Below are 12,450 nucleotides of genomic sequence, written 5' to 3'. Positions count from 1 at the left end.
TCTCTCCTCTCCAAATCTAAATCGTGGAACTGATCAACTGGTCTCTCCAAGTCATTGATTTCTTGAAGAATTCTAGACTTACTAAAAATGTTGAAAATGTGTTTGGTTGCACATGATGAGGGATGCATTGACTGTTTTTCATTGGATCATTAAACTGTCAGCTGCATGTAACTTCATCCCAACACAGTCAAAAAGCAGTATAAATACTATTGCATTGTAGTGATTGTGATCAACAAACTAAAGGCAGGATATAATCACAAAATTAGTCAACAAAAAACCCTCTTGAAAATGTTGAGGTAACAAGTGTTTTCAATACGGGTCCTAAATATAACGGATCGTTACCACAATCTGCAGTCCGGCATTGCCCACCCAAACAAAAGAAACATGAAGTGGGTCGTTCAGGAACGAGCCAGCTCTTTGAGTTACGATAAGAGCCATGAAGAGTTTATTAAAAGTAAAATATTGAATATTTCCAAGTGTTCACGGATATAAATAATCGGTTTTAAAAGACACACTGTATATTTGGCTGAATTATCCAGGTTCTGACTCGTTAACTGAATCACTAAAAAGAGCCGGACAACCACAACGAGTCTATCGCGCGGGTGAATGAATAGCGCGTGCAGGGGAATGAGCTTTTTGGGGAATGGGGGGGAGGGTCTCGCCACGCCCACAACACACTGGCATGAGGTAGAGGAGGAGGAGGAGGAGGAGGACGAAGAGTACAAATAAAACACTGATGACCGCAAATATACTTCATTTCTACTCAGCTGCTCCACTCAAACTCCTTCCCGAATAAAGAGTCATGGCTCAAGGTAAGGCACGATAGCAACCTGTTCTTGTAGCTCATTAGCAGCTAACACACTTAGCTAGTTTGGTCTACTTGTGGAACCATAATTCATAATTTTGTTGATGTTTCAGCTAATTTAGGGTGATTTAAAGCGTTATGGCTGAAATACTTCAGCTCTGACTGGTTATCCATCACCCCTCTGATGACTTGGGAATGTTAAAAAGTGTTTCACCCCCCAATGTTTGAACTTTTTGCTGCCCTGGAACTTCAACTTATAATAGCAGCAGGGCAGCTGGAGCCCCCCCCCCCCCCCATCCTGCTATCTTTGGGGACACAAGCTTAGAAAGACTTGGAAAAAGCCCTGGGACGGATTCCAACCCTCCAACATACAAATTGCTCAAATCAACAGCTGAAGATGAAGCATTGCATGCCATAAATATCTGCTTTAATTGTATTTAAAGGGTGGATGTAGTATGAATTAGCATGCCATAGAACTGTTATGTAAGTGGTATAAACACCAAATTATAAATATAAACGCCATACCACTTTGACTCACAGGTTTGCAAAGTCAGTTAAAAGTATTAAGTACTCCTTTAGTTCTATGTTGAGACGAGCACCCTGTTTTTATGTACTTTCTGTGTACTTGCTCAATATTATTTACTCACTTTGCTTTTTGGAATTGTGGCCCAATTGAGGCCAGTTCTACTCCCAGAAAAACAGATTAACTGAAGCTTATTTTGTGGTGTTTTTTGTATACTCCATTTTCTATGCCGCTTATCCTCATTAGGGTCGCAGGGAGTATGCTGGAGTCTATCCCAGTTGACTTAAGGCGGGACTTAGGGTACACCCTGGACTGGTCGCCAGTCAATCGTAGCACATCGTCACTCGTAATTGTCAAATTAATTCATTCCTTCCAGGTTGTAATTACTTTTGTAATTGCCACTCTGCTGCGACTTATAGTCTTGAAAATACTACATATATATATATACATATACATATATTTGTACTGCATCTCAGTAATGTGTTATAGGAGGAATGTTGTTGTTTTTTCCCAAATATTTCAACTTTCATCTTAAATAATCTTTTGTTTTGTAATATTATGACTTTCTTGATAACTTTTTCTACCTTACCTAGGATACTTTTCCCCTCAATGTAATTGGGTTTTGTTTTTTTCTCATAATATTACACTTTTACCACCAAGTATCTTTCTGTTACTTGTGATTTTATTATCATTACGTTGGTAATATAACATTATAACTTTTTTTTTTCCATAACCAAGAACATTATTTTGTGGATTATTTTGTTAGTTTTAATATTTTGACATTATTCTTGGAAAAATACTGCTAATTTTTTTTTATTTTTGCTGTTGTGTTTTATTTTTGTTAAATTCTATTTTCATGGCATCCCTGGTTTTGATGCTGACTGAGCTAATTTCTCCTGATGATTAATTTTTTGGCTTGATGGCACTTTAAATTTGTCTTCTGTGGCATATGTTACCAGGATGTTTAGTATAAACTTTTGTGGAGTTTCATTGGTGGGTGATTGCATAAAGCAACCAATATCCAATCCAAACGTGTAACTGCACAGGCGTTACTCAAAGGGAGGAAACTTCATTGCAGAGTTGGTGTATTTATTTTTCCCAAATTTAACTCAGATGCTTGCTTGTTTGTTTTATTACCTTATAAGGTGTTCTTACCGAGACTGGCCATCCCACAGATGACGTCCGATGCTTAGGAGTGTATGCAAAGCCACTATCAAAGTGGAGAGGGTCAGTCTGTGTCTGTCATATGACTGAATGAGATATATTCATTCCGGCTTCACTTGGGAGCTAATCAACACGACAAGCCTCTTAAACCAAATACGCAGACCCCCACTGAGGGGATGACGACACTTCCCATTTAAACATCAGCCTGCTGGATTTTGGTCAGACACATTCTTGTGATATTGATCTTTGTAATTGTTTCCAAATCCTATTTTAGAATGTGTGTTATTGTGCTTTTACTTCACAGTAATTATGGTCCCAGTGCCCCCATTATTTCTTTTATTCCTTATTATGATTTTTACAGATCAAATCCTGCCAAACATCAGTGCCAGCTCTATCCTAATTTTTCCCAGGATAAGTCATGTCGTCATCTTTAAGGCATTTGCTCCAATTTGTTGCACTGACATGTGTTCAATTGGGGATCAAAACCAGGTCATTAAAAGTAGAGAGTGTGGGCAAATTCTCAAGTCCCGATTCCCCCCAGGCTTCAGTTAAAGCAGCAGGAAGTCGTCATGGCCGAGTCTGTGTTTACTTTGGTCTACTGCGGCCGTGACATGCGGGAGGGGGGGTGAGTAACCTTCCAACATGTCATGAAGCCACCCTTTTTACCGGAGAGAAGCGTTCAATAAGAGCACCTTTACTTCTTTAATAAACAGGAAATGGGAGGGCGGGATTGTCTTAGTCACAGCTCACCCTGGAGACAAGGAGCGGCTTTATGTGTGTCTCTCTCAGCATGAAAGTAAATCAGCTCCACCTTCATGTCTGAGAGTCGGAAGACCGTGCAGTGATAAGGAGCGTTGGAAAGTCCCAACTAAGGTTCGCCTTTTTTAGGTCATAGGGCCGGAAATAAGTTTTCCAAGTCTTAGTTAGGGATAGTTCCGATATTGTTTTTTTTGCCGAAAACCGATATTGTCCAGTTCTCAATTTCCGATACCGATATCAGCCCATACCGATATGTGTCGTCTGTGTTGTATACAGTATTTTTTTCATATTGTTTTTCATGATCGGGAAAAAAGATCTGATACCGATATCAACCGATATCACATTTTTATGCTGATATTGGGCCAATAGTTATCGGTCGTTATCGGTACCGATAACTATTTGACATCCCTAGTCATAATCCATCCATCTATCCATTATCCTACAAGAAAAAAGTCAAATCAAAAGTCATAATCTTAGGAAATTGCCTTCAGAGTCTCAAACGATAACTACAAAAAATTCAGGCTTTTTTTCATGGTTGGGCTGGTCCTGCAACTTGACTTCCGGAGCACTTTGTTTGTTTTTGGTTTTTCACACAAACAGCCACTAGAGAGCGCAAATGCACACAAAAAGAAAGTCATATTCTGCTGATTAAAGCTGCAAGTAAACTATTTATGTTATGTTATTTATAGTTATCTGAATAACTGTTCATATATCGCATTACCATACTTACATTGACATACATACGTTACATTAAATGATGCCTATTTAGTCCCCATTTTATTGGAATTACTATAACTTGCTTTTCAAGATGAAACATTTGTACTTAGTCTTGGATTTTATAAAACCCATTTCCCCCAAAATTTGACTTATAGTTCAGTGCGACTTATATGTATATTTTTTTTTTCCACTTGATTGTGCATTTTTGGCTTGTGCGACATATACTCTGGAGCGATTTATAATCCGGAAAATATGATAATTACATATTATTTTGAGGAGAAAAGCGATACTCTTACGAGAAAACTTCGCGATATTCCAAGAATAAAGTCATAATCTTATGAGAAATGTTTTTAAATAGAATTTTCCAGAAAAAAAATGCAAAGTCTATCATACAAGAATAAAAATAAAACAATAAAAGTAAAAATTTGTAATGATAGAAGAAAATAGACAAGAAATATTTCCCATGATTGCCAGTACAAGCGGCCAAAATTTGTTTTCTCCGTGGGGGGGCTGGACTCTCCCTTTGTCATCCCGGAGAAAGTCAACCCTGTGTAGCCATTATGTGTTGCTATCATGTCATTTTATATGTTATGTTTCATTTATTGTCAAGCTCTGGACATTGATCGCTGGAACTTGGAGTGCGAGTTCAACAACACGGACCATTACACCGAGCTCAACGGCGTGGACCGCCTGATAGTGAGGAGGGGCCAGCCATTCACCATCAGCCTGTATCTTCGCTCTGGAAGCTACCAGCCGGGACTCAGTACTCTGGACTGCGTTGCAGAGACAGGTGACCCACTTCACCGCTTTACCTTTTCTTTTGGTGGAAATGCTCCTTTAGGCTGCATGGCGGCCTCACAGCTAGGAGACCCGAGGAGCTAGGAGATCTCTGGGTGGAGTTTGCGTGGGTTTTCTCCGTGTACTCCGGTTTCCTCCCACATTCCAAAAACATGCCCTAATTAATTAGCAGGCGCTAAATGCTTTTAGAAAAGAGGCCAAAAAGAGCATCTGTGATTGGAGGTTGCTGCATGTTCCCATGATGAAAAGCGGCCTATTGTGGCCGTGTCCTGTTAGGATGTCAGTGGAATGCTAGACACATGTTTTTTTTATTTTTTTTCTCAGAGCCTATTGTCATTTGTGAGATGAAAACGAGGAAATGAGATGTGGTGCTGATAGAAAGGAAAAAGAAACACTGACCTTTTTATTTTGGATATAGGGTGGTCTGGTTTCCTCAAATGTCCATCCATCCAATCATTTTCTATGCCGCTTATCCTCACTAGTGCCACGGGTTTCATACATGTCATTCATCAAATTCTACTTGTCATGTACAGTAATACACTAGATACTTTTACTTCTCGTGCCAAGAGAGATAAGAGAGCTGTTTCTTTCCCATAAATCTAACAGTTTAAGCAGGAAGTGTCGCGTGTTGCGTGCCAAGGACTTGTCTGTAATTACTGATAACACAATCTACTGTTAAAAGTCGAGTATGTTTTAATGTGTTTGTGATGGAACTTCTATGATCCCCTTTGGTGTGGCCAGTACAACCAGTTTGAGGTTACACAAACGTACCGGAGCCCATTTAGGGACACATGGCTCCCAAATCATTTGGATCATAATTAGCTTCCATTTCACCGTTCAAGTTCTTTTGAGGTTTGTTGGCCAGACTCTCAAGTACCCCAAAATGTTACGGGCTTTAACCACAATCACTATTCCAGGTCCACAGCCTTCCGAGCAGTACGGCACCCGAGCCTCCTTCGGTCTGTCTGCCGACATTGATGCGTCCCGCTGGAGTGCGGCCGTCGTCAGCCCCCCCCGGAGACACGGTGGCCCTGTCCATCTGCGCCGCCCCTGATGCGCCCATTGGACACTACACCCTGAACCTGGGGGGGTCAGCACGGATTGATTTCATCTTACTATTTAACCCCTGGTGCTCAGGTGGGTAATCACAACAGCTATCAGAATGACGTAAGCATGAAACACACTATTTTAGTACGTTATCGATTTGGGACTTACAGTAAATGGGTCAACGTATTTGCTGTAATCAGTGTTTTATGCTAGGAGTGTTGCCAATACGGTGCCTAGTGGCGTGCAGTGGCTCAAACTGCCTCCCAACTGGCTCGTGGTGGCCCGTAACTGCCGCAAAAATTGAGTTTGGCTGCAAAAAAAAATTCAAAATGTTTAAAAATTTTGGCGCACCACGTACATCAAGCAATTACCGCCAAGTGTCCCCCACGTGGAACCAAATGTCCGCCTATTGGAATCCACTGGAACGTAATGGCGCGTGCCAAGTTGTGCCAATGATGCTAGGAGTCCACCGTGTCGGCGCCAGTTGGTGCCAGTTCGCACCAAAGATTATGTGATTGGCACGGAGTGGCCCGCTGTGGCGCCGAATGAACGGCAACATGGCAACATGCTGAGCGAACATGAATTATTCAATTATAATTGATCTAAAAACCTTTAGTTTCAACCATTGGGGGAGTAATATTGCTGTGTTCTTGTGTCAATCTGCAAATAGAAAATTAAAATAAAAGACCAGGTCCATATAAAGTGCTGAAGTTAACACATTAAAAAGAGTAATAACATATTTCTGAGCCATACAAGTGGTGAACATTGAGTATATTTAGTGCATGTAAAGCACATGGATGTGCTGCTTGTTTGATTTTGTATGGTCTCTTGGCAACAGGAGATGTGGTATATATGGACAACAAGGATCATTTGGAAGAATATGTCTTGTCCCAGGATGGAATCATCTTTCGTGGCAATGCCAAGCATCCAATAACGACCCCATGGAACTTTGGCCAGGTACCAACAATAGCCTACCCTGGCTTAGACCGTATTAGCTTTGTAGTGTCACACCTCAACGTAAAAGAATCATTGAAAACATCTCTATATGATACTGAAATATTGAATCTATGTGAAGAAATCTGTGTTAAGAAATCCACTGTGTCATTCAGTGGTTTGATGCCGGCATGAACGGCATATAATTCCTGAGATTACTGAGGCTTCATGTGCTTCAACTGATCCTGTTCTAAGGTTTTCCCCAAGTATTTTTTTTTTACTTTGCAGTTTGAGACTGGAATCCTTGACGTGTGTTTGAGAATTTTGGATATGAATCCCAAATGTCTGCGTAATCCCGGCAAAGACTGCTCAGGCAGGAGAAATCCCATCTACGTGTCGAGGGTTCTCAGTGCCATGGTGAGTCAGGAATTGTTTTTCCCACCATTGTTTCTTTCAATGCTTTATGTTGACTCCTTTTTGCCTTCCAGGTGAATTGTAATGATGACAAAGGGATTCTGTTGGGAAACTGGACGGATAACTTTGACGGGGGCGTGAGCCCCATGGTCTGGAAGGGAAGCGTGGAGATTCTGCGCAACTGGGACACACGAGCTTGTCAGCCTGTTCGCTTTGGACAGTGTTGGGTGTTTGCTGCAGTGGCCTGCTCAAGTAAGATAGGACATGGTGGAGGCTGCTGTCCTATCACAGGGAAACACGCTTTTTCACTCCTGCCAAGTGTGGATGTTTTCTAATACTCGTGTGTTTCCACGCTGTAGTTTCCAGAGCGCTTGGCATCCCCTGCAGAGTTGTCACCAACTACTACTCGGCTCATGACGTTAACAGCAACCTGCTCATCGAACGCTACATCAACGAAAATGGAGAACTCATTCGATCCAAAGAAATGATCTGGTATCCCATGGGAAATAATGTTAGCTTGATAAATATAATACATAATAGATCATATCCTTTAGTATCAATAATATATCAATTAATTATGGGGGGAAATTAGGGGAACATAAAAAAAAAACACTACATATTTTTGGTGTATTATTTATTTATTATTTCTATTTTCTTTAAACTCATAGAGGTTTCAAATTGTTTTTAATTATTGGGTTTTAGGCCAATGTCAGCCCACCAATATTATCAGACTTCCCTAATAATTATATTACAGTACATATTTTGTGTAGTCACGTGACACCCAACTCACAACACAAGACGATATACTCCAAATAATAATGTATGAGTCTACATTATGTCGAATTTTCTATGATTATGTCTGCCACATTGCGTAATACGAGCGTAAATGTAATCATAGGGGTCTTTTTTCCCGTCTAGAAGTCTGTCGTAGTGTTAAAAACTTATTTAGAAAACTGTAAACAGATTTTCTATGCTCAAACTATGAAAATATTCCATTTATAATCAGGGAATGTACTTATCAACCAATTAACTGTGATAAACGAGGGATGACTGTATTGATAAATGAATACTGAATACATTACAGTACATATGATGGATTTTCAACGTACAAATGTTATGAGTATTCCTTATAATTTGTAGGAACTATCACTGCTGGGTGGAGAGCTGGATGACCCGACCCGACCTTAGCGGGTCTGATTATAACGGCTGGCAGGCCAGCGACCCCACCCCACAAGAAAAAAGCGACGGTAACCAAATCCTTCGTTTATCCAACCTGTAAAATATTAAAACGTGTAAAACGTGTGATGGTTGACTCAGGGGTGTACTGCTGCGGGCCCATCCCCGTCCGGGCCATCAAGGAGGGCGACCTCATGTTCAAGTACGACGCCCCTTTTGTCTTTGCTGAAGTCAACGCTGATGTCATCACCGTGATGAAGAAGAAAGACGGCAGCACATCCAAGGTCACCTCCACTCAAGTGGTGGGAAAGAAGATCAGCACAAAGAGCGTCGGCAGCGACGACAGAGAAGACATTACTCATCTTTACAAGCATCCTGAAGGTAAGCAGCAGTCGCTCCTGCCTGATGAATGAACCTATTCCACGCTTACACGTCCGTGTGTTCGACTCGGCAGGCTCTGATGAGGAGCGGCAGGCTTTTACGAGGGCCGACCACCAAAACAAGCTGCTCCGGCAGAAGGAAGACCAAGGCCTGCACGTGACCATCAAAGTGTCTGCGGAGATGAAGAAGGGCTGCGACTTTGACGTGTTTGCCGTGGTGACCAACAACACGCCGAGCCAGAAGAAGTGCCGCCTGCTCTTCGGGTCTTGTGCTGTGTCCTACAACGGCTTTCAAGGAGGGAATTGCGGCTTCAAAGATTTGCTCAACGTTGAGCTGTCGGCCGGTGGAGGTGAGCGAGCATCGCCACGCTACTTTATATGTGAAGATAAAGCTCCTTACCCCAAACATGTGGCATACGAGGGATGGAGCTGACATTCTGCTCGTGGAACGACAATTACAATGGTGCACAACTCCATAAAAACCTGGAGGCTGTGGTAATGCCCGCCTTCCTCCTTGAATCTACAGGGTTTGTACAGTCATGAATTATGATTTTTAACACCCTGACTTTTTAAATCCATAAGAAAAACCAGATATTAATGTAGCGGTATGTTGATATTGGTTGTAGTTTGGATTGGTGTCGATGGAACAGCACCTTATTTAGGCTAGGAGACCATCACAAACACACATTGGATAAACTACAACCACAATAATAAACATAGTACACACTGTACTTCTCGTATTGGATATTTTTCATTTCTAGCATGACCTCGAGCAGGGGTGTCCAAACTGCCACCAAGGGCCACATACTGGAAAAAGAAAGCGTTCAAGGGCCACTTTGTGCTAAGACGTTATATTTCAAGAAAAAACTACATCTCAGCTTTATGATATAGGTATTATTATAGAATATTTTTAGTATGACATTTGGTCTGCCCCATTTTTTTTATTGTCCATAATATAATATTTGATTTTTTTTTTCTGAGTGAATTTTTCAATTGCCACATTATTTAGTTTTCTTTGTTTCTTATTATGTTACAATGTTTTTTTTAAATCACATATTTTTTCAAATACTGTATGTCAGCTCTATGTTACTAAAATGACTTTTTCCTCATAATATTCCAGGTACTATATCCACGTTAAATTGGGACTTTTTTCTTTGTTTTAATATGACTTTTTTCTTATAATATTTTGGCAAAATTTTTTCCTCAATATTTTGTATTTTTAGATTTTATGTATTTTAAGCATTTTTTTAAAGCTTTCTTTTTAAATTGTTAAGATTTGCCGCAGGCCAATTTATTTATTTTTTATGTATTTATTTCTTCAATGTAATTCTAGTAGATATGTTATTTCAGAAATTTTAAAGTTCATTATATACTGTATATGCAATTTTTATTTATATGCGTTTCTTCATTTTAACTTAAAATAATAATAATTTGGAGTGCATGAGAAAGTGGAAATGAAAACAGTTTTCTTTAAACCCTGTCAGTTATTATATTTTATTAGATTAGTTATTATATTTTTATTATATGAGTTGGTAATACATATTAAATTTCACACCAACGGCTGGCTAAGATTTTAAAGCGCATGCAGAGCTAGATAAAGCTGCTGGATGCTGACATGCATGATCCTACGTGATGCTTCAAATGCAGCTACCGCCATCTTGTGGATTTCATTTCAAAATACTACATTGGAGACCTTAAGCGTGTACTTGTAGACCGTAGGAGCCACTGGAGATGTTTTAAGGTCTAATGTATGGTTCCCTTTCAGAGAGGAAGGTCCCACTCAGACTGAATTATTCTAAATATGGTGACCTTCTCACCGAGGACAACCTGATCCGCCTGGCAGCTCTGCTCTTGGACTACTCCACCAGCCAAGCAACCCTGGCCGTGAGAAATATTGTGCTGGACAACCCGGAGATTAAAGTCCGAGTAAGTACGAACCACCGTGGTCTTCACCGTGGAACGTAGAACCTCCCTCCATCACGGCTGTCTTCTGCAGATCCTGGGTGAGCCCAAGGAGAATCGTAGACTGGCTGCTGAGATCACGCTCAAAAATCCTCTGCCGGAGCCGTTGGAGAATTGCTGCTTCAGCATGGAGGGGGCCAATCTGACGGGGGGGAGCGTCATCTCCGAGAGGTTGGATTTGTTCTCTGTTAGTCAGGAATCATTTCCATCTTTCTTTTGAGGATGGAAAGGAGCATCAGTGAACCAAGTCACCAAACGACCCCCCCCCACCCTGATTGGGAGCGTTGAGTTTCCAGTTTGTAGAAGACGACCAATCGTGTTGGAGTACTTTAGGGTCATACATAATTCATCATATGGATTAGATCATGATGCATGTGAACTGCTGGTTCTTTATTCAATCTGGATTGAAGACCACGTTCCTGTTTTCACAATTGCGTATATTGCCACTTTGGTTACGATGACTTCATTTCATCGTGCTGTCACTGCAAGACTTTCTAAATGAGAAACGGGAATGGAATTGAATGAGTGAGTGGGAATGATGGCGTAGATGATATGGTGTGGAGCTGCAGGGAATTCAATATTAAAACAATATTATTTCAGTCAAGTGCTGATGATGCGTTTGCTGGAAGATTTCATTACTTTCTGCCCATGTAAATATTGTAGGCATGTATACTTTTGTCATATGGAATGTACATAAAAGCTGGAGTCTATCACAGGGGTAGGGTAGACCCTGGACTGGTCACCAGTACACAACCACTAACACTCCCATTCATACCAGTGCAGTTTCCACTTAAACTAACGTTCATTTTTATTAAATATGGGAAGAAACCCACAACATGCAAACTCCATGTTGGGTGGGTTTACTCCAGGTTTTCCGATTTCATCTTTATAGGTTAATTAGCCACTCCAAATTGTCCATAGGTATGAATGTGAGTGTGAATGGTTGTTTGTCTATATGTGCCCTGGGATTGGCTGGCCACCAGTCCAGGGTGGACCCCGCCTCCCACCCAAAGTCAGCTGACTCCAGGATACCCCGCCACCCTATTGAGGGTCAGCGGCATAGAAAAAGGATGTATGGTGACTCTGGACGCTTGATGAAAATAGCATCAGTGAAGCATAAATCCATAAAAAGCATTTATGGTTATTAGTTTAGATAATGACTTTCCTAACATAAATGCAAGTTTCCTTCCTCCCTAGACGAGGACTCAGGATAGCGTGTGTACTTTATCTTATCAGTACTTCCTCCCTCTGCATTCCAAACACCAAAAAGTTTGAAATGTTATGTTGAAGCTTATTTTCCATCTAAATATTTTTGCCATGAGAGGCCAGCAAGGAAGCCCTGAGTGTTTATGGAACTAATATTTATACTTATAATATTTCCACTTTGCCCCCCAGGCTGAGCTGCACGGTGGCACCCGGGGAAGACGCCAAAGTGAAGATGTACTTCACGCCCACCCACAGCGGCCTCAGGAAGCTGGTGGTGGACTTCGACAGTCGCAAGTTGTGTCACGTCAAGGGATACAAAAACGTCATCATTGGAAAATAATTATTTTACTATGAATTATGGAGCGTGTAGCTTTATAGCTCTTCTTGTGCAATTTTTTTTATTCATGCAGAGCAGTAAATGTAAAAATGTGACCAGCGTAGTATGAATTATTATTATTATTTTTCTGTATTTCTTGTATGCCAAAGAATGTGTGACAGGAGCGCCCCCTATTGGTCAGGACTAATAATAAATGAATTCATTTGATGAGTGAAAGCATTCACACATA

At 40.8% G+C, this 12,450-nt stretch overlaps 1 protein-coding gene across 1 annotated transcript; it reads left to right on the top strand.

Moving 5' to 3' along the window:
• Positions 1 to 667: 667 nt before the first annotated feature.
• tgm2b (transglutaminase 2b) lies at positions 668 to 12,450 on the top strand. The gene is given in 14 exon segments (XM_078798493.1): positions 668 to 812; positions 4,579 to 4,758; positions 5,684 to 5,775; positions 5,777 to 5,903; positions 6,652 to 6,770; positions 7,035 to 7,163; positions 7,235 to 7,412; positions 7,520 to 7,652; positions 8,301 to 8,407; positions 8,478 to 8,717; positions 8,791 to 9,066; positions 10,482 to 10,642; positions 10,713 to 10,849; positions 12,074 to 12,450. Coding segments are annotated over 14 exon segments (2,040 nt in total). The 5' UTR covers positions 668 to 802; the 3' UTR covers positions 12,225 to 12,450.

This window comes from Doryrhamphus excisus, linkage group LG18, assembly GCF_037039965.1.
Source record: "Doryrhamphus excisus strain RoL-2023G ecotype Guam linkage group LG18, RoL_Dexc_Guam_v1.1, whole genome shotgun sequence".
NCBI classification, from domain to species: domain Eukaryota; kingdom Metazoa; phylum Chordata; class Actinopteri; order Syngnathiformes; family Syngnathidae; genus Doryrhamphus; species Doryrhamphus excisus.
Note: the sequence above shows the minus strand (reverse complement) of the source record. Positions and strands in the feature narration are given on the sequence as shown.